The sequence below is a fragment of the Takifugu flavidus genome, chromosome 14 (genome assembly GCF_003711565.1).
Source record: "Takifugu flavidus isolate HTHZ2018 chromosome 14, ASM371156v2, whole genome shotgun sequence".
NCBI lineage: Eukaryota > Metazoa > Chordata > Actinopteri > Tetraodontiformes > Tetraodontidae > Takifugu > Takifugu flavidus.
Genome location: NC_079533.1, coordinates 14,212,117 through 14,239,719, shown reverse-complemented (window position 1 = coordinate 14,239,719; position 27,603 = coordinate 14,212,117). Strand labels below are relative to the sequence as shown.

Sequence of the window (27,603 nt, the reverse complement as noted above, 5' to 3'; positions counted from 1 at the left end):
AAAGTAGAGGATATAATCTAACAGGAGGCGCGTCGACGCTGTTGTGAGGCTAAACTCATAAACGCCCCCTACTGGCCAACCCTGACCTTCAAAGATGTTCAAAAAGTCAGGAGGTTTTAGTAAATATCTGCTGGGGCAAAGCTTGAAACAAAACCATTCTGCTGCCTTGCAGCTGAACAGACGACCACGTCTGCCGACCTCGACCCAGCAGACGCTTTACAGCGACAGCTCACACCACATTACTAACAAAAGTACTTCACTTCCTTGTCCCCCAGTCCAGCTGAATTCTACAAAGTCTCCGGGGAGTTCCTCTTTGGGCCCTGTTGGGGTCGAGGTGAGGTTCCTCTGTCACAGTATTTTTTTTTTTTGGACTGCCTTGTGCCTGGTTCTAGTTAATGTTGAGTCACCCCCACTTTCATTTCCACATTTATTTATAGAATAATAAGGTCCTTAAACATTATTCTGGTTTTAATCAGATGTCATTTATGATTTCTTAGTATTTCCCGACGCCATTATTTCCATAAAAGACACGTTAGACAAGAACGTGGCATAACAGTAGCTAGCTAGTGCTAATGCTAACTCCTGTATTGATAATGCTTAAATAAACCTTAAAGCACATTTGAATTCTATGGTTGTAAATGTAACCCAAAGTTCCACTTTGTCACATGATGTTTATTTTATGTCTGTGCCCCATTAGGAAATCGGCACCGTGGCTGTGGTTCTGGTGTGTGTTCTCTTTGGGTTGATAGTTTTGATCACCCTGGTGGACTCTTCATTATCAGTAAGTCAAAATACATATATATCATACATTTATGCCACTAAACTCTCACATTCACACCCGAAAGGGGAAATTACCAGAATCTCACGCCCCTCCGTGATGTTGAACTGATCACAGAAGTTCAATATTCCCACTCTTTTCCAGGATATTGAACTAAGCACGAGACCAGTTTTCTATCCTGGGGTTCCACCATCACCAGTATTCTTGAAAATACTCACAATATACTCGCCAATATACGCAGTTAAGCAGATCGGTTGATAAACGGATCGATGATTTTATCTCCCTCATCAGTTTTAACACTGTTAATTTTGTCTTTGCAGCCAGAAAATGGGGGAAGCTCAGAAAAATGTAAGTTTCTTTTTTATTTTGTTGATATTCTGTTCTGGATTTGCTGAGAACTTACTACTTGTGTAGATTCTGAAGCCTTTGTCAGTAATAATGATAAAGGCTGCGGTGTTGAAGAAGGCGAAACTGCCCCTCTGAGTTAGGAGAAACCGCTCAGTCTTACCACCGGGGTCGATAACATACCTGCTTCCGTTGCATTCTGGGCGCGTTACTGTCACACTCGTCCTTCTCACTGCTGCGTTCTGACTGAATCTCCATGATTAGACGGAGCATCATAAACCACAGCTGGGCGAGAAAAGACTCAGCACAGAAAACTCAGCATTTTCCATCGGTGCAAAACGTCCCTGCCTTCATCTCATGGTATTAAGATTGTGGGCGACCTCTGACCTTTGTAAATGCAAATTTCAGTTCAACTCCGGATCCGGATGCAAGGGGCTGACAAGCATTTCAGCAACAATCACTAAAGCTACGATCTAACATGACCCAGCGGTCTGACAATAATAAATGAGGAAGACTTACTAAGAAATATACATTAAATGTTATTTATATGCATGCTAGTAATGACTACAATAACCAAAAGTCGGATGTGAGGTTAGATATTAGATATTTAATGGCATAAAAAGCTGCATCTATCTGCAACATGATTGGCCCACTGTTTAATAACTGAAACCAGAACACTAGCGATGAGAGCCGCACCCCAACTAAAGCGGAAAGGGAAACGTTTGAGGTTTCCTCTCTGACTGCTGAGCCTGGTTGGACAGAAATGTCACCAGGACGTGACCAGCAGCTGGAATCAGACTTAACGTAACCTGATTTAACAAATATCACTACTGGTCTGTGTGGATTCTGTGTGGAGGGGGATGAAGATGCAACTTTACGAGAGACAATAAGAGACAATGAGGGACAATAAGGTAGAATAAGGGAAGCTGTTGTTAAAATGTTTGTTTGTTGTTTTTATTTCTTCAGCCATCAGGCGCCACAGGTCAACACTTGGTCGAGTTACCGTTCAGGATCATCCGCTCTGCAGCTCCATAGTCGTGCAGCGATGGTGGAAAATATCTATGATATAGATGGAGGGGGGGACGGAGGCGAGTACCAGTACCTTCCCTGACCCACTGGGCACAGGCTGGTGGTGGACGAGACCCGTGGAGCTTTTTTGAGGATTCACTGGCTCTCTTAACTTTTGAATTTTTTTTAATAACTTAAAACTTAAAATAAGAAAACTGCATTTTTTTGCTGTTATGTTGTATAGAAACCTCTTTTATTTGTTTCCATCGATGTTGTTGTACAGTTTGAATAAATCTTTTATCTGCCCACGTGTCAGTGTTTCTTGTCTTTGCTTTAATACAAAATATTTTTACACTTAATATTTAGTATCAATATTTTTATGAAACAGGATAAAAACAATTAAAACCTCGCTCTTTTCTACTTCTGATGTCACTCGCGTGCATTTTACCTGTGTGAAAGTTCACGTGAAAGCTCGAGCTCACGAGCACTTCCATCAAACAAATGCGGGTTGTCGCCACCTGGCGGGTTGTTTGCTTTACTACACCCTTCGCAAGCGTTCACGCAGCTGGACACGCGGGGGAAATTGGCCAACAAACAACCAAAATACCGCAAGATTATGAATTTGTGAATAAGAAGTGTGTTTTCACAAGCTCTGCCTTGTTTCCCCCCGGTTTATCTAACAACACGCTGAACGTGGATGCAAATGCGTCTGTTGGCACCTAAATGAAGCTCTTCTGCCATGACTCAAGGCTGCGTAACACAAAACTAACATTCAGTCAGGTCGGGCAGGTTCGGTCGAAACCTTCAATGTCAGGTACCTGTCCAATCAAAGCTGTTTACAAGAACACGCACACGGGTAAGTGTCGCGCCAGTCTCATTATTTTTCTCTTTACGAGTTGTTTAATTTGCTTGCATAGCTGTGACATGATGATGGATGAGTGTTTGGATCAGTGCGTCTCCGCTATGACCGGACTCCAAAGATCATGATTACAGCATGTATGTAAACCCTATGTAAATGAACATAAAGGTAAATTAGCTTTGTGCCGCAATAATTCTCTATTAATGGACGGTAAACATTGCAAAACATGATTGGAGGCAGCGTGTCCTTTAGTTATAGCACTAAATGTGTTTGTATTTTGCATTGAAGCACTGTGATGTGATGTATCACATGTATGAAAACATGGAATACAAAAGACGACTGTCTCGTATAAGCTTTGATGATGCTGTCACAGTTTCCTGAATGCTGCGTCCGCATCACCGCCGATGTGAGCTGGATGGACGGGCCCGTGTGGACTCAGCCTCAGCCCCGGGTTCTGTCCTCTGAGACGGATGAATGGTCGTCTGGCATCTGTGACTGCTGCGATGACACGAAAGAATGTATTTCCCAACTGTTTCAATCGCAGACAAAAGGGGGAAAATGTCTTAAACTGCTAGTTTTTATCCACTGATACATCTTTAGAGGCAATAAACTCATATCGTTGTGTGTGTGTGTGTGTGTGTGTGTGTGTGTGTGTGTGTGTGTGTGTGTGTGTGTGTGTGTGTGTGTGTGTGTGTGTGTGTGTGTGTGTGTGTGTGAAGGCTGCTTTGCTTTCTGGTGTGGTCCCTGCTTCGCCTGTAAAATCTCTCGGACCCTCGGCCAGTGTCTCTGTCTCCCCCTGCTGGACGCCTTTGGCTGCATCCGTCCCATCACCTTGTCGATGAGGGTGTTCGTGCGTCAACAGTATGACATCAAAGTGAGGAAGACAAACGCCACCTGACGTGTGGCTCTATTTTAGTTAGGCCATTGAAATATTTCACACACATAAATCTAAACCGAACCGTAACGCTGTTATTTTACTAGCTTGTTTACGTCGTAAATTGTGGTTTCACTTCTTTTTTTTGTGCTCAGGGGACGTTGTGCAACGACTGTTTGTGCTCCACTTTCTGTCCACAATGCGTCTGGTGTCAGATGTCCAGAGAGATGAAGAAGAGGAAACTGCCCACCATGCTGAGCGACATTGTCCAGAGATGATGCCGACATGATCACGTTGAGACTGTCGCTTGTTACACAACAGGAAAATAATGTCTAAACCTATGTGAATTTGCTTTAAAGATGCTTTACAGGTTTTGTAGCTGTGCACTTTTCTAGTTCATTTGTATGCATTATTTAAACAAGTCAGTATTTTGTTGATTACAAGTCTGTTTCATCATCTTTTTTGCTACCAATTGCTAATAAAAGCTTTTACAGAAACATTAAAAGCATCAAAGATTTTGAATAAAACTAGATGATTATTTCAGTTTCCAGATCTTGTCAGGTTAACTCAAATCTGACAAACCATTCGGGCCCTTATGGACTTTACTTAAGTCTCAAATATAAGTTAGTTAAATATAAGTAAAATAAATGTAGGTTTAAACATTGTTAAAATGTGAAATGACCAACTGCTGATATCCTCCAGACCGCTGGTGGCGCTGAAGCGACGCGCCCAGCAAACAAGCAGAGAAGAAGAAGCTCAAGGTTTGTGTGGACGGAGAGGAGGCCGCTGAGCTTCCGGCGGCGGCTGAAGGCAACGGAAAGTCTTACCACGATTGCTAACGTGAACACGATCGCTCAGCCGCTGGCCTCCAAAAAACTCAGCAAAAAGCTCTACAAATGCGTCAAAAAGGGTAGGAGCCATCATTCCCCAACGAGGGATCGTTGCCACAACCTTGCAGACTGAACAGTATTTTCAAACTGTCGATAAAGACGTCATTGGTGTCAGAACTGTGGCTGAAGCCAACACTGGAAAAATGCCCCACTGAGTTACAAATATTGCTTTAATCCTGCTAGAACCAATTGACCTCAACTTGAAATATCAAATATGTTGATGACTTTTCACTCCGTCCTGGGCTCATCCATCATGTCTGTGTCTCCAGGGATGCTCATTCGAATGGAACAAATAATGTGTCATGAGAAAATGTGATGCTAAAGTGCAAACCGAATAATATTACAGAAGAAAAGCATTTGGCACCACAGACTTTGGTGGAAAACCTGATTTTTCATCTAAAACCTTCTGGTGTTTCATCAACTTTTCGACATTCCATTTCACATGGCATCGTTGCGGGGGGACTTCAACCATGCAAATTTGAAGACAGTCCTCCCCAGATTTTATCAACATGTCTCTTGCCACACGAGAGGAGACAGAACATTGGACCATGTTTATTCCAACATAGCTGAAGCTTACAAAGCTACACCCCTCCCCCACATTGGACAGTCAGACCACCTCTCTCTCATTCTCTCCCCAAAGTATTCACCACTCATTCAACGGGTGGAACCCACAGTGAGGACAGTAAAGGTGTGGCCCGAGGGGACAGACTCCGAGCTGCAGGACCGGTTCTAACACACAGACTGGAATACATTTGCCACTAAGGCAACCTGTGACTCTCACATTGACATCGAATGCTATGCCTCATCTGTACTGGACTACATCTCCACCTCCATAGACAGTGTCACCACCCATAAACAGATCACCATGTACCCTAATCAGAAGCCCTGGATGAATAGGGATGTCCGTCTCCTGCTGAAGGCCCGTAACATCGCCTTCCGATCGGGGGACGCACAAACCTACAGTACAGCCAGAGCTAACCTGAAGCGGGGTATTAAGAAAGCCAAACACGACTACAAGCTGAAGGTAGAAGGGCACTTCTCCAACTCCAACCCCCGATCTATGTGGCAGGGCATTCAGGTCATCAGCAACTACAAGCCCATCAATCCCTCTCCCCCCTCAACTGACATCTCCTTCCTCAATGAGCTAAACAACTTCTATGCTCGGTTTGAGAAGGACAACCATGAACAAGCGAGCAAGGTAGAGCTGACTGCTGGCCACCAACCCTTAACTTTCTCTACCACTGATGTCAGAGCGGAACTGAGCAGGATCAATCCACGCAAAGCTGCGGGCCCCGATGGCATCCCTGGACGCGTGCTCAGAACTTGTGCTGCGGAGTTAGCAGGGGTCCTGACGGACTTATTCAATCTATCCCTGGCTCATGCAGTTGTGCCGACCTGCTTCAAATCCACCTCCATCGTGCCAGTACCAAAACATTCCTCCCCAGCTTGTCTCAATGACTATCGTCCAGTAGCACTCACTCCTATCATAACAAAGTGCTTAGAGCAGCTGGTCTTGGCACAACTCAAATCCTGTCTCCCCCCAACCCTGGACCCCCATCAGTACGCCTATCGTAAGAACAGGAGCACAGAAGATGCAGTCTCCACAGCACTGCACTCTGTCCTCTCACACCTGGACAATAAAGACACATACGCCCGAATGCTGTTCATAGACTTCAGTTCAGCATTTAACACTGTCATCCCCTCCAAGCTGATAACCAAACTAAGGGATCTGGGCATCAGCATCTCCATCTGCAACTGGTTATTGGACTTTCTGACCAATAGACCACAACATGTGCGGTTAGATCATCACTGCTCCCCTACCCTCACTGTAAACACTGGAGTACCACAAGGCTGTGTGATGAGCCCATTCCTCTACTCCCTTTTCACCCACGACTGCAGAGCTCTACATGGTTCCAACACCATCATAAAGTTCGCAGATGACACCACGGTGATTGGCCTCATCAAGGATAACGATGAGTCAGCTTACAGGGAGGAGGTGGACCGTTTAGCTACGTGGTGCCACAACAACAACCTGCTGCTCAACACCAATAAAACTAAAGAACTCTTCCTGGACTTCAGGAGGAAGACGGACATCCACCCACCCATCCACATCAACGGAGCAGCGGTGGAGCGTGTGTCCAGCTTCAAATTCCTGGGGATCCACCTCTCACAGGACCTCACCTGGACGACTAACTGCTCCAGTTTGGTGAAGAAGGCTCACCAGCGTCTCTTCTTCCTGAGGACTCTGAAGAAACACCACCTCTCTTCAGACATCCTGGTGAACTTCTATCGCTGCACCATTGAGAGCATCCTTACCAGCTGTATTATGGTCTGGTATGGGAACTGCTCTGCCTCAGACCGGAAGGCATTGCAGAAGGTGGTGAAGACCGCCCAGCGAATAGCTGGAGCTTCTCTTCCTTCCATCGAGGACATATACAGGAGGCGCTGTCACAGGAGGGCCAAGAAGGTCTCCAAAGACTCCTGTCACCCAGCGCATGGACTGTTTACCCTCATGCCCTCTGGGAGGCGCTACATGAGACTCCAGACAAAAACACCAGGTTCAGAAACAGCTTCTTCCCCACTGCTGTCTCCCTGCTGAACTCCGACCCCTCCACTTTACTCCCTTCAGGCACAATAACCCCGTCTGCACTGATTGATTGTACATTCACTCTATTTGCACTGACTACATCTGTTACAATAATTGCACTATTTACATCTGTTATTTGCACTACCCACATCCAGTTATTTGCACTGCTTTCCATACTTTGCACATTTGTACCATATTTTATCATTATTGTATAGTTAAAACATACACATAGTTAAAAACTGCATAAATAACCTCTATTGATCCTGTAGGAAATTCAGCACCATAGTTACAGCCTGTATATATATTTATCTTGGTTGCAATGACTTTTATATACCCTTTACATATCTGTGAACTCTGTAAATACAAACATATAGATTGATATCATAAACATATATCATTGTGTGTATATATTGTATATACCCATCACAGTTTTATTCACTACTTAAGCCCTTCTGGTTAGATGCTAACTGCATTTCGTTGCCTTGTACTTTGTGACATGTGTAATGACAATAAAGTTGAATCTAATCTAATCTAATCTAATCTAATCACGCCAGCCAAACACAGAGCGCAGACGGAACGTATGCACTTTACAGACAGTTTGGTTTATTACCTGCACTTGATGGACGCAGTCTCAGCGGCACATCTGGTCCTGATCTGAAACAGAACATTTAGCTTCATTATCACAAACAAAGAGAGACGATAAACCGCAGCAGAATTATGCTGAAATCTGATCGTGTGGATGGACCTTTGTTTGCTCAGAGCGTATTCACACGTTTTCCAAAGTGTGGCTACACGAAGAAGCTCCAGCACAAAATCAACTCCTTTGTGATGGTTCCTATATGTCCAAACAGAAATGATACGTTCTTTTCCATATTTTTCTGGAGAATTTGCCTTCTGAGTTCTTGTATTTGATCTTTATCACCTAACCACGAGTCTTGAACATCAACAAAAAGAGTCACACCTCCTAAAAAGGTTCCTAGAGTTCCTACCAGAGATCAGCTCTAAGCCGTAGACAGGAGCCGGAATAACATTTGTTGTATTTAAGGTTTGCAGATTCTGAATAAAGTACTGCCCACAATCCCTTGAGCTACAGGTGCTCTTTGGAGAGAGCAGATTTCATAAGAGAGGGGATGAAGAAGTCTTAAACGCATCACTCCTCTGATCACAGGAGGGGGGAACGTGTTGATCCAGCAGGATGTCTGCAGCACAGGCTGCCTTTGGTTAGACAGTCTGGTCTGTTTCTGGTTTCAGATCTTTCCACGTTGTCAAATTACCAACATGAACTTATCAACTACTTTAAATATCATTGCTTTAAAAATTAGGTTGCTCTGGGATTTTACTGCCAATTGTATCCGCTGTCATCTTCAGAAGAAGCTGGCTTGGTTCTTTTGGAGGACAAACTGGGGACGAGCACGATTTGCTGAGTCTGGACAGACGGATGCGTCGTGGTCAGGTGTCCCTCTCTTCTCAGGATATCTAGTTCTAGCTTATATAGTCAGGCAGTGCAGCCTGCGGCACTGGATGGCCTTACAAGTCCATGTTCAGGGAAAATAATCCAAGTGCTGAAGGATGTATCAAAAGAACATTACATTCCTGATCCTCCGAAACCTACAAAAATCCTCCAGCAGGCTGAGGATCACCTGCACCATCGAAGGGTCACAACTTTGTTGGGCTGAGACGGGAGAACCAGCTAGCTGGGGTAGCGGTGCTGCTAGCTGATGACAACACTTCATCAATCCTCATTTTCTGCTCCACCTGTCAGTGATGATAACAACAATATGCCCTACTGTCTGTTGTGATCCAGGATTCCCAGTTGTGTTTTTCCTGCAGGGGGCGTGGTGGAGCCATGCTCCGGCCACCTGTTGGCACACCTGCAGGACATCAGTGATCAGCCGCCTATTTAAGGTCTAAGACTCCAGCCTACCAGTGTCAGAGGATTTTGTGTAACTTGGTATTTCTGGGGTCTTTGTTGTTTTTTTTTTTTGTTTGTTTTTTTTGAAGGTTCTTGTGATTTTTGTAGCTCAACGCTGGAGCTCTTGGCGTGCACCCGGAGGACAAACTGTTGCTTCCCAGCAGACCAGGGGGACTGTCCTTTTGTGTTTGTTTAACAAAACCAATTTTTGGACCTTTCATCACTACGTCTTGCCTGCGTTCGGGTCCTAAACAACCACGAATCGTAATACTGTCCGCATTTTAAAGTCGATGACGTTCAGGAAGCAATTGCAACATTTTTTTAATGATCTTGTGAGTTTACATAGGGTCATTCAACCCCAGCCTTCATTCAGCCGAGAGTTCAAGCAGGTAATGCGCCGCTTGTACCAAGTTTGCTGCTTTTTGGGAGCCCCTCAACAGGTCTCTGTTGTTGTTTTTCCCTCAGGCCTTTATTCGGATCCTCCAGTGCCAGTGGAAACGGAAGCGCCAGCGATGGCAGGCGTACCCCAACTACCGCCGCCATCAGGGCTCTAACAATTCATCCTTCCTGAACAGCAGCCAGCAGGCGTTGTCCTCCGTCAGCCCCAGCACACAGTATGTTACCTCCAGACCCCACCCTCCAACATGGCCCAACCCCTCTGGTCGAAAGCTTCACTCAGGACCCACGGGAAGAGGTGGGCCCGGTTCGGTGTCCCGGCTTGCTAATGGCCCGGGGACGGGCATAGTAGTGAATAACGGACAGTGTAAATAAAGAGGGAGCACATGCACAGGGAGCGATGCAGGAAGCTTGGGTGCTAACCGCCCCCTCGCCCCATCTAAATGGGGAGATCACAAGATGCTCTTCTTAACCATACCTGTGACAAGTGATGGGCTCCTCACACGATGAAGCAGAAAGATATCACTTTTTTCGACGAGTGGGGACATCGCTGCACCGAAGGGACCTTCGCCTCGATGCAGCCGACATTGTAACAGTCTTGTATATTGCTGCAGCTTATGCATGAGCCCTGCAGACAATGATGATGTCATCCACAGTTGACCCCGCTGGTTCCGAAAGATTTATGTGTTGGTCTTACATGTGATCTGTACAAAAGTGATCCTAATACAACTTGAACATGAACGTTGTAATCTGTAACAGTCCAGTTAAACCCAAAACCAAAGAGTCAAACAACATCAAATTACATCCATTTCATGAGATTTGTTTTAACTTGTCAGCAGTCAGACTTCAAGATGGCATCCAGATGTTTTGGTTTTGTTTCCATTCAGTCAGCGAGTATTTACAGTCCTGTGTTCACAACTATGATGCCAAAATTGACCTTCTTCTTTAGTCACTCAGTCTGTATGTTTTTCTTGAAAGACAATGTGAAAACCACTAGACTTTCATAGCCATAATCATGGTTCTGGCACATGTGTTGTGAAAAATGTAAATGAACTCCTGTGCAGTGTTATGTAAGTATTCACCCTGCTCCTGTTCTTAGTATAAGATTTAGTATTTGTGTGCCAACAAGCATCCAGCCTGTTTCACAATCCTTTGCACTTCAATAACAGCCCAAGATGGATAGCTGAAGACTCACTTTAAAGGTGGATACTACTGAAGTGGTTCCTGAACAGGGTTGTAGTGTCGAGAGCTGAGATCAAGACACAATGTTATGAATGATAGGCTCCAATGCGACTGTAATTGTAAATACAACTGTGTGTGCTTTGTAATAATTATTGTGTATGTAGTTCACAACTATGTTTTTGTGGAAAACGAGCTTTTCTCGCCAATGTCGTTTGAGCGCCGCGACACCTAGCGGATGTCAGAGGAAGTGTGAAAGTCTATATATATGTGTGTGTGTGTGTGTGTGTGTGTATATATATATATATATAAAATAATGCGTGAGTGATAGATTGTTAGGATGTTAAATAATATGCCTGGTGTAGCGTTTCCTTATTGTAGTGGTTATCACGTTCGCCTCACACGCGAAAGGTCCCGGTTCGAAACCGGGCGGGAAGACTTTTAGTTAAATATACATTTTTTTAATGTGTTTTTAATAAAATAGAAAATGAGATTTGAGTAAGGGAAAAATGTCAAGAAGAATTTAAAGGCAATTCCAAATGCTAGTTTCTTTAGTTTCTTTTCTTTTCTTAGGCGACTCTCAAATCAGTTACTTTGACGAGCCTGAAAGTTGATGGACCACAAATGATAGAAGACGTGTAATAAGACTTGGAGAAGTAACCAGAGCACTAAAACTTTCAGCCCCTTTTCTGGTAAATTAATTTCTATTAAATCTATAATCATCGCTAACACGGGTGGTATTTTTACAGTGTGAGCTCAGCCTTCATGAAGTAAAACGCTGAGAGGAAGTCCAGGCAGATTATTAAAAACAATAGTTATTTTGGTCTTGAAAATAACACAGCTCAAAGACCATTACAGTTTTGAAATGCAACACTACCATGTTTCTGATAGAATAAAACCTTATATAATATCAATTCAAACGCAATAATGCACCTTTTTATGCAATTAAATCCTTCCTGGTCCTCATAAAAATAGCTTAATCTACAGAGAAATGAAACCAAATGGTCACAGCTCTCATTACTGGCAAATCTCACTTCTTGAAGTGTGCATCAGCTTGTTCCTGTGTTTGTCTGACTGTGGCTGTGTGTGTGTGTGAGTGTGTGTGTGTGTGTGTGTGTGTGTGTGTGTGTGTGTGTGGTGTGTGTGTGTGTGAGAGAGAGAGAGAGAGAGAGAGAGTGGGTCTGTGTGTGTGAGTGATGTCAGCTTCGGTCGGTTTATCATGAAGATCGCTCTGCTCCTCGTGCTTCTCTCAGGTAAACATGTAGGAAACCCAAAATTAAAAATAAGTAAAAATTGAATTAAATTAAAATTAATATATTATTCTTAATATTGTAACTTTTTAGCTGAACTACTTGCAAATGATTTTGGTTCACTTGATTTAAGAGAGATGTTGGCTCTGAAATTTACAATTTTCAGTTTACAATTTCAGTCCTTTCAGTGATTATTATTCCTGTGGGGAGTACCAAACCCAAACATCTGGAACAGCTGGCGCAGCGACAGTAACAGGAGATCGCTGACATGAGTCTTCATTGCACCCACAGTCAGTGAATGCAGCACAAGTCGTCTGGTTAACGGTTACGTGGGTCAAAACGTGACTCTGCCATGTAGCTACAAATTCCAAAGTGAGCTGGAGGCATGCTGGACTCGACGTGAATTCTCCCTACAGCATTGCGAAAACCTGCTCATCTCTTCCGATGGTCATAAGGTGATAGAGACAACCAGAGCCTCCAGTAGGTACCAGTTACTGGGCCCACTGGACAAAGGGGATGTCTCGCTCACCATTCTCAACCTCACGGAGGCGGATGCTGGCCAGTACGGCTGCAGGGTGGTGATACCAGGCTTGTTTAATGATGAAAAACATTACATCACTCTGGTCGTGAAGAAAGGTGAGAATGAGAACATCTCTTCTCAAGTGTTGATCATTCACAATGCGAATAGTCCCGCAATAGTCCGAAACCTCCATCAAATAGGAAAAAATGTAATGAAACATGTAATTACAGACAAGCAACCAGTAAATCTAAAGGGATGTGCCAAAAAAGTAGATATAATCTAACAGGAGGCCCCTCGACGCTGTTGTGAGGCGAAACTCATAAACGCCCCCTATTGGCCAACCCTGACCTTCAAAGATGTTCAAAAAGTCAGGAGGTTTTAGTAAATATCTGCTGGGGCAAAGCTTGAAACAAAACCATTCTGCTGCCTTGCAGCTGAACAGACGACCACGTCTGCGACCTCGACCAGCCAGACGGTCACAGCGACAGTAGCGTTCAGCACAGCAGCAGGTACAGCTCCTGTCAGCATGAGATCAGCAGTCGGACCTGAGACTCCAGATCACCGGCTCTGACTGCTGACACCACGTTACTAACAGAAGTACTTCACTTCCTTGTCCCCCAGTCCAGCTGACTTCTACAAAGTCTCCGGGGAGTTCCTCTTTGGGCCCTGTCGGGGTCAAGGTGAGGTTCCTCTGTCACAGTATTTTTTTTTTTGGACTGCCTTGTGCCTGGTTCTAGTTAATGTTGAGTCGCCCCCACTTTCATTTCCACATTTATTTGTAGAATAATAAGGTCCTTAAACTTTATTCTGGTTTTAATCAGATGTCATTTATGATTTCTTAGTATTTCCCGATGCCATTATTTCCATAAAAGACACGTTAGACAAGAACGTGGCATAACAGTAGCTAGCTAGTGCTAATGCTAACTCCTGTATTGATAATGCTTAAATAAACCTTAAAGCACATTTGAATTCTATGGTTGTGAATGTAACCCAAAGTTCCACTTTGTCACATGAAGTTTATTTTATGTCTGTGCCACATTAGGAAAACGGCTCCGTGGCTGTGGTTCTGGTGTGTGTTCTCTTTGGGTTAATAGTTTTAATCACCGCTGGTGGACTCTTCATTATCAGTAAGTCAAAATACATATATATCACACATTTATGCCACTAAACTCTCACATTCACACCCGAAAGGGGAAATTACCAGAATCTCACGCTCCTCTGTGATGTTGAACTGATCACAGAAGTTCAATATTCCCACTCTTTTCCAGGATATTGAACTAAGCACGAGACCAGTTTTCTATCCTGTGGTTCCACCATCACCAGTATTCTTGAAAATACTCACAATATACTCGCCAATATACGCAGTTAAGCAGATCGGTTGATAAACGGATCGATGATTTTATCTCCCTCATCAGTTTTAACACTGTTAATTTTGTCTTTGCAGCCAGAAAATGGGGGAAGCTCAGAAAAATGTAAGTTTCTTTTTTATTTTGTTGATATTCTGTTCTGGATTTGCTGAGAACTTACTACTTGTGTAGATTCTGAAGCCTTTGTCAGTAATAATGATAAAGGCTGTGGTTGAAGAAGGCGAAACTGCCCCTCTGAGTCAGGAGAAACCGCTCAGTCTTACCACCGGGGTCAGTAACATACCTGCTTCCATTGCATTCTGGGCGCGTTACTGTCACACTTGTCCTTCTCACTGCTGCGTTCTGACTGAATCTCCATGATTAGACGGAGCATCATAAACCACAGCTTTGCGAGAAAAGACTCAGCACAGAAAACTCAGCATTTTCCATTGGTGCAAAACATCCCTGCCTTCATCTCATGGTATTAAGATTGTGGGCGACCTCTGACCTTTGTAAATGCAACATTTCAGTTCAACTCCGGATGCTAGGGGCTGACAAGCATTTCAGCAACAATCACTAAAGCTACGATCTAACATGACGCAGCGGTCTGACAATAATAAATGAGGAAGACTTACTAAGAAATATACATTAAATGTTATTTATATGCATGCTAGTAATGACTACAAGAACCAAAAGTCGGATGTGAGGTTAGATATTAGATATTTTATGGCATAAAAAGCTGCATCTATCTGCAACATGATCGGCCCACTGTTTAATAACTGAAACCAGAACACTAGCGATGAGAGCCGCACCCCAACTAAAGCGGAAAGGGAAACGTTTGAGGTTTCCTCTCTGACTGCTGAGCCTGGTTGGACAGAAATGTCACCAGGACGTGACCAGCAGCTGGAATCAGACTTAACGTAACCTGATTTAACAAATATCACTACTGGTTTGTGTGGATTCTGTGTGGTGGGGGATGAAGATGCAACTTTACGAGGGACAATAAGAGACAATGAGGGACAATAAGGTAGAATAAGGGAAGCTGTTGTTGAAATGAAGGGTTTGTTTGTTTGTTTTTATTTCTTCAGCCATCAGGCGCCACAGGTCAACACTTGGGTCGAGTACCGTTCAGGATCATCCGCTCTGCAGCTCCATAGTCGTGCAGCGATGGTGGAAATTATCTATAAGATAGATGGAGGGGGGGACGGAGGCGAGTACCAGTACCTTCCCTGACCCACTGGGCACAGGCTGGTGGTGGACGAGACCCGTGGAGCTTTTTTGAGGATTCACTGGCTCTTAACTTTTGAATTTTTTTTAATAACTTAAACCTTAAAATAAGAAAACTGCATTTTTTTGCTGTTATGTTGTATAGAAACCTCTTTTATTTGTTTCCATCAATGTTGTTGTACAGTTTGAATAAATCTTTTATCTGCCCACGTGTCAGTGTTTCTGTCTTTGCTTTAATATGAAATATTTTTACACTTAATATTTAGTATCAATATTTTTATGAAACAGGATAAAAACAATTAAAACCTCGCTCTTTTCTACTTCTGACGTCACTCGCGTGCATATTACCTGTGTGAAAGTTCACGTGAAAGCTCGAGCTCACGAGCACTTCCGTCAAACAAATGCGGGTTGTCGCCACCTGGCGGGTTGTTTGCTTTACTACACCCTTCGCAAGCGTTCACGCAGCTGGACACGCGGGGAAATTGGCCAGCAAACAACCAAAATACCGCAAGATTATGAATTTGTGAATAAGAAGTGTGTTTTCACAAGCTCTGCCATGTTTCCCCCCGGTTTATCTAACAACACGCTGAACGTGGATGCAAATGCGTCTGTTGGCACCTAAATGAAGCTCTTCTGCCATGACTCAAGGCTGCGTAACACAAAACTCACATTCAGTTCTTGTCAGTCAGGTCGGGCAGGTTCGGTCGAAACCTTCAATGTCAGGTACCTGTCCAAACAAAGCTGTTTACAAGAACACGCACATGGGTAAGTGTCGCGCCAGTCTCGTTATTTTTCTCTTTACGAGTTGTTTAATTTGCTTGCATAGCTGTGACATGATGATGGATGAGTGTTTGGATCAGTGCGTCTCCGCTATGACCGGACTCCAAAGATCATGATTACAGCATGTATGTAAACCCTATGTAAATGAACATAAAGGTAAATTAGCTTTGTGCCGCAATAATTCTCTATTAATGGACGGTAAACATTGCAAAACATGATTGGAGGCAGCGTGTCCTTTAGTTATAGCACTAAATGTGTTTGTATTTTGCATTGAAGCACTGTGATGTGATGTATCACATGTATGAAAACATGGAATACAAAAGACGACTGTCTCGTATAAGCTTTGATGATGCTGTCACAGTTTCCTGAATGCTGCGTCCGCATCACCGCCGATGTGAGCTGGATGGACGGGCCCGTGTGGACTCAGCCTCAGCCCCGGGTTCTGTCCTCTGAGACGGACGAATGGTCGTCTGGGATCTGTGACTGCTGCGATGACACGAAAGAATGTATTTCCCAACAGTTTCAATCGCAGACAAAAGGGGGAAAATGTCTTAAAATGCTAGTTTTTATCCACTGATACATCTTTAGAGGCAATAAACTCACATCGTGTGTGTGTGTGTGTGTGTGTGTGTGTGTGTGTGTGCGTGTTTGAAGGCTGCTTTGCTTTCTTGTGTGTGTCCAGAGAGATGAAGAAGAGGAAACTGCCCACCATGCTGAGCGACATTGTCCAGAGATGATGCCGACATGATCACGTTGAGACTGTCGCTTGTTACACAACAGAAAAATAATGTCTAAACCTATGTGAATTTGCTTTAAAGATGCTTTACAGGTTTTGTAGCTGTGCACTTTTCTACCATTTTAAGTTCATTTGTATGCATTATTTAAACAAGTCAGTATTTTGTTGATTACAAGTCTGTTTCATCATCTTTTTTGCTACCAATTGCTAATAAAAGCTTTTACAGAAACATTAAAAGCATCAAAGATTTTGAATAAAACTAGATTATATTTCAGTTTCCAGATCTTGTCAGGTTAACTCAAATCTGGCAAACCATTCGGGGCCCTTAGGAACTTTACTTAAGTCTCAAATATAAGTTAGTTAAATATAAGTAAAATAAATGTAGCTTTAAACATTGTTAAAATGTGAAATGACCAACTGCTGGTATCCTCCAGACCGCTGGGGGCGATGAAGCGACGCTCACGCAAACAAGCAGAGAAGAAGAAACTCATCCATGTGTTTCTGTTCCCGAATGCGAGTTGTGTTACCGGCAGTCAAACATAGAAACTGGTTGAAATAGCACTCGTTTAATTAAGAGATTTAAAATGACAAAGACGAAGAAAGAGAAGGTTTGTGTGGACGGAGAGTGTGTTATCTTTTTATTTTATATGACAAAGAGACGAGACGTGTTTCTAAGCCAAGCGTCTTTACTTGTTCCAGCACGTGTACCCCCAGCCTGTTACCGAGCATGCTGGGTAATGTAGTTGTCCTTCTATTAAACACATAACACCACATCTTCCCCCCTTTAAAGAAAGATTTATCCTTACGCGAAGACATAAAAAAATGTAATTTTTTAACTTAGCACTTCTTGGCATTGTAACTGTTTGTAAACAACTTTCTGTGTAAACTTTGTTTTAGATTGAAGAAGAAAATAATGAAGTGCAAATTATCTGAACAGCTTATGAACATGTCAACAATTCCCAACAACCCACAAAGTGCTCAACAGGTCTCGATCAGCCTCTTAGGTGGCTGAACATGTCTCTTTGGTCTCGACAACCCTGCAGCAGGTGGTGATGCTTGCACTTTTGTCAAACCATGGTCAGCACGATCAGGCCCACTACCAGCCGGTTCTGCCGATCCAGCTGTGTCCTGCTGGACGGCTTCCTGGGCCACAGTGTCCCTCTGACTCTGCTGCAGCTGAAGATCTATGCGGTTCCTTCTCAACAGCAGACCACTATCCACCTGGACTCTGTAGGATCGTGGAGCAACTTCTTCCTGCACCTGTCCGGTTTGCTGCCATGTGCCTGTGGAACAGTCCCTGAGACGAACATTGTCTCCAGGCTTCAGCATAGCAGCAGGTGTTTTGCCTTCCGATCATGCAGCTGTCTTTGTTTCTCCTTCTGGCCCTCCTTCGACTTTCTGATTCTGGATGCCCCTTTGCGTGTCAGCAAGTCCTCACACACTGGCAGGTTAGATCGAATGCGCCTACCCATCAGCATTTGTGCTGGCAACAGTCCATTTTGTAAGGGTGTGCTCCTTTTGGAAGCTGACATTGGTTTGTGACTTTTTCAACAGGTTTTTTACTGTCTTCACAGAGCTCTCTGCCAAGCCATTTGATTTTGGATATGTTGGGCTCGACGTGGTGTGCTTAAATCCCCATTCTTTGGCAAAAACAGCAAACTCCCCGCTAGAAAACTGAGGCCCATTGTCCGAAAACAACTCGCACGGGACACCGTGTCTGGCAAAAACAGTCTTTAGATAGCTGATCACTGTTTTGCTCGATGTCGACTGCAGCATTCCAACTTCAGGAAAGTTTGAGAAGTAGTCAGTGACCACTATGTAGCTCTTTCCATCCCAGTCGAACGGATCAGTTCCAACCTTATAGTAGGGTCTGTGGGGCACTGGATGAGTCATCAGCGGCTCAGCTTGTTGTTTTGGTCTGTAGATGCGGCATAGTTCACATGATGCCGTTATCTGGCTAATATCTTGATTTATTCTTGACCAGTACATTACTTCCCTAGCTCTACGCTTACACTTGACCTCTCCAAGGTGGCCTTCATGTATCTTTTGTAGCATCAGTCTACGTAGAGAAGAAGGAATAACAAGCTTGCTCCCTTTCATCACGATGTCATCCACCACTGTGAGCTCTGCTCTACAATTCCAGTAATCTTGTATTTTAACAGGGCAATTCTTTTTGTCAGGCCATCCTTTCAATATTGCACTCTTGAGTTCTGTCATTGTTTCATCTGCAATAGTCTCTCTCTGTATTTGCAGTGTTTTGTCTTCAGTCACTGGCAGAGATGTGACAACCATGTCCACGTATGCCTCTATTTCTATGCTTTCCTTCCTGTCTGGCTGTTCTTTCTTGTCCACTGCCCTAGACAGAGTGTCGGCTGTGTACATGTATTTTCCTTGAGTGCATATCATGTGCACGTCGTATTTTTGCAGCCTGATTAGCATGCGCTGTATATGTACCGGACAGTCATTTAATGATTTGTTCATAATGGACACCAGTGGTTTGTGATCAGTTTCCACTTCAAATATCTTGCCATAAACGTACTGATGGAAATGTTCGCATGCATACAAGCTTGCTAACAACTCTTTTTCAATTTGAGCGTACCTGGATTCGGCGCTCGTCAAGGCTCGTGATGCATAGGCAACAGGTAACCACTGCTCTTCATGTTGCTGCAGCAGCACTGATCCTGAACCATATTGTGATGCATCTGCCGAAATTCTGGTGCTCTTCTCTGGGTCGTAGAACCTCAACACAGGTGCCTGTGTCAGAATTTCTTTCAGTTTTAGGAAACACTGTTCTTGCTCGTGAGACCAGACCCATTCAATCTTTTGCTCAAGCAGACTCCTGAGAGGTGCTGACTGTGTTGACAGTTGTGGGACAAATTTGGCTAGGTAGGTGACCATCCCCAGGAACCTTCTGACCTCATCTTTGTTAGTTGGTCTCTCCATGTTGTTAATAGCTGAAGTTTTTCTCGGGTCAGGCTTCACCCCCTCTTCACTCACAACATCTCCCACAAAGGTAAGTGATTTGACTCCGAACTCACATTTGTCTTTGTTAAGTTTCAGATTCACCTCCCTTGTCTTGTCCAGCACTTGTCTCAGTCTTCTGTCGTGTTCTTCTCGAGTTGAGCCCCAAACGATGATGTCATCCATTATTGTCTCAACTCCAGGAATGTGCTCAAAAATCATGTGAATAGTCTTATGATAGACCTCAGGTGCCGACAAGATACCATATGGCAGACGAAGAAATCTGTACCTTCCCTCTGGAGTGTTGAATGTGCACAGACGGGAACTCTCCTCATCAAGTCTCATCTGCCAGAAGCCCGACGAAGCATCTAATTTACTGAACCATTTAGCTCCAGCAAATTGTGCCATGATTTCTTCTCTGGTTGGTAACTTGAAGTGTTCTCTTTTGATTGCTTTATTTAGATCCCTTGGATCTAGGCACGTTCTCAGGGCACCTGTTTTCTTTTGCAGAACGACAAGCGAGCTGACCCATTCCGTTGGCTCGTCAATTTTCTTGATGACTCCCAGTTTTTCCATGCACACCAGTTCATCTTTTAGTTTTTCTCGCAGAGCAAATGGACTTTTTCTGCAAGGATGCACAACAGGAGTCACACTTTTATCCACACGTATCTTATGTCGACCAGGCAGGCATCCAAGTCCTTCAAAACAGTCTTTATATTCCTCCATAAGTGATTCCTGAGTATTTGCAGTATCTGATGATGTCACTACACTCTTTTGACCAGATTGAGCTTTATGCAAGTACTGAGACTCAGGATTGGTTGTACACTCATATCCACAATCAGTAGTTGTGCTCTTATCTGTCGACATTTGTGTTTGAAGGTTGCAATACAACCACCTTTCACAGGAACACATTCTCCAGTATAGCCACTCACTTTTGTTTTTACCGGATGAATTTTGCTCTTTACTGTCAGTTTTTTGTAATCTTCTAAGGATATCAGATTTACATGAGCACCTGTATCTAGCTTGAAAGGTATTATTGTCTGGTTGAGTTCTATTGGCACAATCCATTCATCTTTCTCGGTTGCACTAGACTGCACCATGTTCACTATGAACTCATCATCCTCCTCTTCTTCAACTGTGTGGACTTTCTGTCTTGAAGCCGCTCTGCAGCATTTAGCATAGTGATTGTTTTTTCCACAGTTGTTACAAATCTTCCCAAATGCAGGGCAGGATTTAGGCTTGTGACTGCCTCCGCACTTACCACATTTAAACTCCTTAGATTTCTCTTTTTGTTTGGCAGATGTTATCTTCTTTCTTTGTTCTTTGTGAATGGCATGCACCGATATTTCACCTCTCCGCAGCTCTTTTGCTTGGGCTCTTGTAGTTTCTGCTGCTCTACACATACTGACACACTTATCCAATGTAAGTCCTGTTTCTCTCAGCAGTCTTTCTCGAAGTGCATTGTCCATTGTCCCACAAACAATTCTATCTCTCACTAGTGAGTCTCTAAGAGTGTCAAATTCTCACGTTTTGCTTAGCGTGTGAAGCTCTGCCAGGTACTGGTCAAAAGGTACTCCTGACTGCTGCTCGTGTGTAAAAAACTTGTACCTCTCGAAGGTCACATTTTGTCTTGGTACAAAGTATTTTTCAAACTTTGCCATTAGCTGTGCTAGAGTCAAATTAGCTTCCTCTAGTTGAAAACTATTATATATATCCAATGCATCTTCTCCAATGACATGCAGAAGGATATGAGCTTTCAGTTTTTCATCATTACCTCCGGCTCCGCTTGCTGCCAAATGTATGTTAAATCTTTGCTTGAAACGTTTCCAGTTTTCTGCAAGATTACCAGTCAGTAGCATGGAGCTAGGTGGGGTTAGCTTATCCATGACCGCACGTGAGGTAAATTACCGTGAATCCACAGCTCTTTCTTGTTGGGTAATTTCCACTTTTGGCAGGAGATCCTCTTTTACTTGTGTAATCGTCCTGGTCCTCCGCTTCACTTTACCGCCGCTGCAAACTCCTCCGCTGTTGCTTCGTTAGCACGTCTCCTTCCCGCGACTCGAGTCTCCTCTTTTTCCTCCTTTTTTTTTTTTGTGGTTCATTCGTGGCAAACGTTTTTTCCGACGCTGCTCACGATCCCGCTTCTGACACCATGTGTTATCTTGTTATTTTATATGACAAAGAGACGAGACGTGTTTCTAAGCCAAGCGTCTTTACTTGTTCCAGCACGTGTACCCCCAGCCTGCTACCGAGCATGCTTGGTAATGTAGTTGTCCTATTAAACGCATAACACCACAGAGAGGAGGCCGCTGAACTTCCGGCGGCGGCTGAAGGCAACGGAAAGTCTTACCACGAGTTGGTCGCTAACGTGAACCCGATCGCTCAGCCGCTGGCCTCCAAAAAACTCAGCAAAAAGCTCTACAAATGCGTCAAAAAGGGTAGGAGCCATCATTCCCCAACGAGGGATCGTTGCCACAACCTTGCAGACTGCACAGTATTTTCAAACTGTCGATAAAGGACGTCATTGGTGTCAGAACTGTGGCTGAAGCCAACACTGGAAAAATGCCCCACTGAGTTACAAATATTGCTTTAATCCTGCTAAATTTACATAGAATAAATTAGCGTCCTAGTTAGCGCACGTCTCCTTTTCCATTTTTGTTTCTTTAAACCCGACTCGCCCCCGTCAGGTGTTGGATTACTGGGTGTTCGGCCGGATATTCTGTGACATCTGGGCAGCTGTGGACGTCCTGTGTTGCACGGCATCCATCATGTCCGCTACCCGCTGCAGTATCCCATGATCGTCACAGAGCAGCGGGCGCTGCTCGCCATGCTGGGCGTCTGGATTCTCTCCATCGTCATCTCCATCGGCCCACTGCTGGGCTGGAAGCAGCCCCCATCACAGGTACCACTGACCAAAGGCAGATATTTTAGCCGCTTACTGATTAGAGAAATGTCACCATCCCATCAAACTGTGCTAACCTATGTCCGTTCTGCAGGATGACACAGTTTGCGTCATCACCCAGGAACCGTTCTACGCCCTCTTCTCATCGCTCGGGTCCTTTTACATCCCCCTGGCCGTCATCTTGGCCATGTACTTCCGTGTTTATATCGTGGCCAAGCGCACCACCAAGAACCTGGAGGCCGGCGTGATGAAGGAGAGTCAGGAGAACTCCAACGAGCTCACCCTGAGGATCCATTGTCGGAACCAGCAGATCCAAGACCTCTGCCCTTCCTCCAAGGGTGGAAGTGGCGGGTCGTCAGCTGGTCGGAGTACGCTGACCGTCAAGCTTCTCAAGTTCTCCAGAGAAAAGAAAGCCGCCAAGACCCTGGGCGTGGTGGTGGGCATGTTCATTCTCTGCTGGCTGCCCTTCTTCCTGGCTCTGCCCATCGGTAGGTCTAAATCGAACGCACCAAATCTCTTCTGACCAATATTTCTGATCCAATTTGATTCAAGAGACGAGGTCTGTTCTTAATCAAACCTCTCAGATTTTTTCCAGTACAACCAATTTTCCTCTTTGGGGAGCATTCGTACAACTTCAGTTCTGTCGCGATTAAGTTGTACGTAATTAAGAATTCGTAAGCCGTCTGCTGGCATCTCCTCAACTTGAAATATCAAATATGTTGATGACTTTTCACTCCGTCCTGAGCTCATCCATCATGTCTGTGTCTCCAGGGATGCTCATTCGAATGGAACAAATAATGTGTCATGAGAAAATGTGATGCTAAAGTGCAAACCGAATAATATTACAGAAGAAAAGCATTTGGCACCACAGACTTTGGTGGAAAACCTGATTTTACATCCAAAACCTTCTGGTGTTTCATCAACTTTTCGACATTCCATTTCACATGGCATCGCGCCAGCCAAACGCAGACGGAACGTATGCACTTTACAGACAGTTCGGTTTATTACCTGCACTTGATGGACGGAGTCTCAGCGGCACATCTGGTCCTGATCTGAAACAGAACATTTAGCTTCATTATCACAAACAAAGAGAGACGATAAACCGCAGCAGAATTATGCTGAAATCTGATCGTGTGGATGGACCTTTGTTTGCTCAAAGTGTATTCACACATGTTTTCCAAAGTGTGGCTACACGAAGAAGCTCCAGCACAAAATCGACTCCTTTGTGATGGTTCCTATATGTCCAAACAGAAATGATACGTTCTTTTCCATATTTTCTGGAGAATTTTCCTTCTGAGTTCTTGTATTTGATCTTTATCACCTAACCACGAGTCTTGAACATCAACAAAAAGAGTCACACCTCCTAAAAAGGTTCCTAGAGTTCCTACCAGAGATCAGCTCTAAGCCGTGGACAGGAGCCGGAATAACATTTGCTGTATTTAAGGTTTGCAGATTCTGAATAAAGTACTGCCCACAATCCCTTGAGCTACAGGTGCTCTTTGGAGAGAGCAGATTTCATAAGAGAGGGGATGAAGAAGTCTTAAACGCATCACTCCTCTGATCACAGGAGGGGGGAACGTGTTGATCCAGCAGGATGTCTGCAGCACAGGCTGCCTTTGGTTAGACAGTCTGGTCTGTTTCTGGTTTCAGATCTTTCCACGTTGTCAAATTACCAACATGAACTCATCAACTAATTTAATATTATTGCTTTAAAAATTAGGTTGTGCTGGGATTTTACTGCCAATTGTATCCGCTGTTATCTTCAGAAGAAGCTGGCTTGGTTCTTTTGGAGGACAAACTGGGGACGAGCACGATTTGCTGAGTCAAGACAGACGGATGCGTCGTGGTCAGGTGTCCCTCTCTTCTCAGGATATCTAGTTCTAGCTTATATAGTCAGGCAGTGCAGCCTGCGGCACTGGATGGCCTTACAAGTCCATGTTCAGGGAAAATAATCCAAGTGCTGAAGGATGTATCAAAAGAACATTACATTCCTGATCCTCCAAAACCTACAAAAATCCTCCAGCAGGCTGAGGATCACCTGCACCATCGAAGGGTCACAACTTTGTTGGGCTGAGACGGGAGAACCAGCTAGCTGGGGTAGCGGTGCTGCTAGCTGATGACAGCACTTCATCAATCCTCATTTTCTGCTCCACCTGTCAGTGATGATAACAACAATATGCCCTACTGTCTGTTGTGATCCAGGATTCCCAGTTGTGTTTTTCCTGCAGGGGGCGTGGTGGAGCCATGCTCCGGCCACCTGACATCAGTGATCAGCCGCCTATTTAAGGTCTAAGACTCCGGCCTATCAGTGTCGGAGGATTTTGTGTAACTTGGTATTTCTGGGGTCTTTGTTGTTTGTTTGTTTTTTTTTGAAGGTTCTTGTGATTTTTGTAGCTCAACGCTGGAGCTCTTGGCGTGCACCTGGAGGATGAACTGTTGCTTCCCAGCAGACCAGGGGGACTGTCCTTTTGTGTTTGTTTAACAAAACCAATTTTTGGACCTTTCATCACTGCGTCTTGCCTGCGTTTGGGTCCTAAACAACCACGAATCGTAACACTGTCCGCATTTTAAAGTTGATGACGTTCAGGAAGCAATTGCAACATTTTTTTAATGATCTTGTGAGTTCACATAGGGTCATTCAACCCCAGCCTTCGTCCACCTGAAACGTTTTTCAAAGTCATTTTTTGGCTGGGCTACTTCAACAGCTGTTTAAACCCCATCATCTACCCCTGCTACAGCTGAGAGTTCAAGCAGGTAATGCGCCGCTTGTACCAAGTTTGCTGCTTTTTGGGAACCCCTCAACAGCTCTCTGTTGTTGTTTTTCCCTCAGGCCTTTATTCGGATCCTCCAATGCCAGTGGAAACGGAAGCGCCAGCGATGGCAGGCGTACCCCAACTACCGCCGCCATCAGGGCTCTAACAATTCATCCTTCCTGAACAGCAGCCAGCAGGCGTTGTCCTCCGTCAGCCCCAGCTCACAGTATGTTACCTCCAGACCCCACCCTCCAACATGGCCCCACCCCTCTGGTCGAAAGCTTCACTCAGGACCCACGGGAAGAGGTGGGCCCGGTTCGGTGTCCCGGCTTGCTAAGGACCCGGGGACAGGCATAGTAGTAAATAACGGACAGTGTAAATAAAGAGGGAGCACATGCACAGGGAGCGATGCAGGAAGCTAGGGTGCTAACCGCCCCCTCGCCCCATCTAAATGGGGAGATCACAAGATGCTCTTCTTAACCACACCTGTGACAAGTGATGGGCTCCCCACACGATGAAGCAGAAATATATCACTTTTTTCGACGAGTGGGGACATCGCTGCAGCGAAGGGACCTTCGCCTCGATGCAACACTCGATGCAACCGAGACTATAACAGTCTTGTATATTGCTGCAGCTTATGCATGAGCCCTGCAGACAATGATGATGTCATCCACAGTTGACGCCGCTGGTTCCGAAAGATTTATGTGTTGGTCTTACATGTGATCTCTACAAAAGTGATCCTAATACAGCTTGAACATGAACGTTGTAATCTGTAACAGTCCAGTTAAACCCGAAACCAATCAAAGAGTCAAACAACATCAAATTACGTACATTTCATGAGATTTGTTTTAACTTGTCAGCAGTCAGACTTCAAGATGGCATCCAGATGTTTTGGCTTTGTTTCCATTCAGTCAGCGAGTATTTAAAGTCCTGTGTTCACAACTATGATGCCAAAATTGACCTTCTTTAGTCACTCGGTCTGTATGTTTTTCTTGAAAGAAAATGTGAAAACCACTAGACTTTCATAGCCATAATCATCCCTCTGACACATGTGTTGTGAAAAATGTAAATGAACTCCTGTGCAGTGTTATGTAAGTATTCACCCTGCATTCCTGTTCTTAGTATAAGATTTAGTATTTGTGTGCCAACAAGCATCCAGCCTGTTTCACAATCCTTTGCACTTCAATAACAGCCCAAGATGGATAGCTGAAGACACACTTTAAAGGTGGATACTACTGAAGTAGTTCCTGAACAGGGTTGTAGTGTCGAGAGCTGAGATCAAGACACAATGTTATGAATGATAGGCTCCAATGCGACTGTAATTGTAAATACAATTGTGTGTGCTTTGTAATAATTACGGTGTATGTACAGTAGTTCACAACTATGTTTTTGTGGAAAACGAGCTTTTCTCGCCAATGTCGTTTGAGCGCAGCGACACCTAGCGGATGTCAGAGGAAGTGTTAAGGTCTCTATCATCGTTCCCTGTATATACACGAGTGTGAAGGTTGTCCACTGTTAGCAATTAGAATGTTGCACGAAGAACCGATGGTTTTGCTTTAATTAACTTAAAAACTGTGTGTGTGTGTGTGTGTGTGTGTGTTATTATATATATATAATAACATATTAACACATTATATATATAAAAATATGTGAGATATATATAATAATGCGTGAGCGGTTGATTGTTAGGATGTTGAATACGGTGCCTAGTGTAGCGTTTCCGCAGTGTAACGTAGTGTAGCGTCTCCGCAGTGTAACGTTCTCCTCACACGCGAAAGGTCCCCGGTTCGAAACCGGGCGGAAACACTTTTAGTTAAATATACATTTTTTTAATGTGCTTTTAATAAAATAGAATACGAGATTAACGAAATATCCCTTTAAAATAAAAAATAAAAATGTGATAAATATAACAATTAAATCCCAGCTCTACAGAAATGTATTGGTTCAAAAAAAGAAGAAGTTAGTTTGACGAACCTGAAAGTTGATGGACTGAAAGTTGATGGACCACAAATGATAGAAGACGTGTAATAAGACTTGGAGAAGTAACCAGAGCAGTAGAACTTTCAGCTCCTTTTCTGGAAAATTAATTTCTATTAAATCTATAATCATCACTAACACGGGTGGTTTTTTTACAGTGTGAGCTCAGCCTTCATGAAGTAAAACGCTGAGAGGAAGTCCAGGCAGATTATTAAAAACAATAGTTATTTTGGTCTTGAAAATAACACAGCTCAAAGACCATTACAGTTTTGAAATGCAACACTACCATGTTTCTGATAGAATAAAACCTTATATAATATCAA

The 27,603-nt window shown here is 44.0% G+C and overlaps 1 protein-coding gene, 2 long non-coding RNA genes and 1 pseudogene across 3 annotated transcripts; all 4 read left to right on the top strand.

The window, feature by feature from the left end:
- The first annotated feature begins 199 nt into the window (after positions 1-199).
- Positions 200-27,603, top strand: LOC130537748 (alpha-1B adrenergic receptor-like; annotated as a pseudogene).
- Positions 2,997-4,369, top strand: LOC130538034 (uncharacterized). The gene is made up of 4 exons (XR_008953750.1): positions 2,997-3,127; positions 3,364-3,508; positions 3,710-3,864; positions 4,020-4,369. It is a non-coding gene; the product is annotated as an uncharacterized LOC130538034 (long non-coding RNA).
- Positions 11,947-15,380, top strand: LOC130538027 (hepatitis A virus cellular receptor 1 homolog). The gene is made up of 8 exons (XM_057055245.1): positions 11,947-12,081; positions 12,370-12,714; positions 13,033-13,107; positions 13,220-13,278; positions 13,641-13,725; positions 14,043-14,070; positions 14,330-14,425; positions 15,033-15,380. The coding sequence occupies exons 1-8, from the start codon at positions 12,048-12,050 to the stop codon at positions 15,175-15,177; spliced, it is 867 nt and encodes a 288-aa protein (XP_056911225.1). The 5' UTR covers positions 11,947-12,047; the 3' UTR covers positions 15,178-15,380.
- LOC130538035 (uncharacterized) lies at positions 15,586-22,324 on the top strand. The gene is made up of 4 exons (XR_008953751.1): positions 15,586-15,936; positions 16,313-16,457; positions 16,606-17,316; positions 21,954-22,324. It is a non-coding gene; the product is annotated as an uncharacterized LOC130538035 (long non-coding RNA).

Excerpts from the sequence above, each read along its gene's own strand:
- LOC130538027 (XM_057055245.1), top strand. The coding sequence starts at position 12,048 with ATGAAGATCGCTCTGCTCCTCGTGCTTCTCTCAG. Across the intron at positions 13,108-13,219 it reads AGCGTTCAGCACAGCAGCAG|TCCAGCTGACTTCTACAAAG; the intron begins GTACAGCTCCTG and ends CTTGTCCCCCAG. Across the intron at positions 14,426-15,032 it reads ATCCCTGCCTTCATCTCATG|CCATCAGGCGCCACAGGTCA; the intron begins GTATTAAGATTG and ends TTATTTCTTCAG.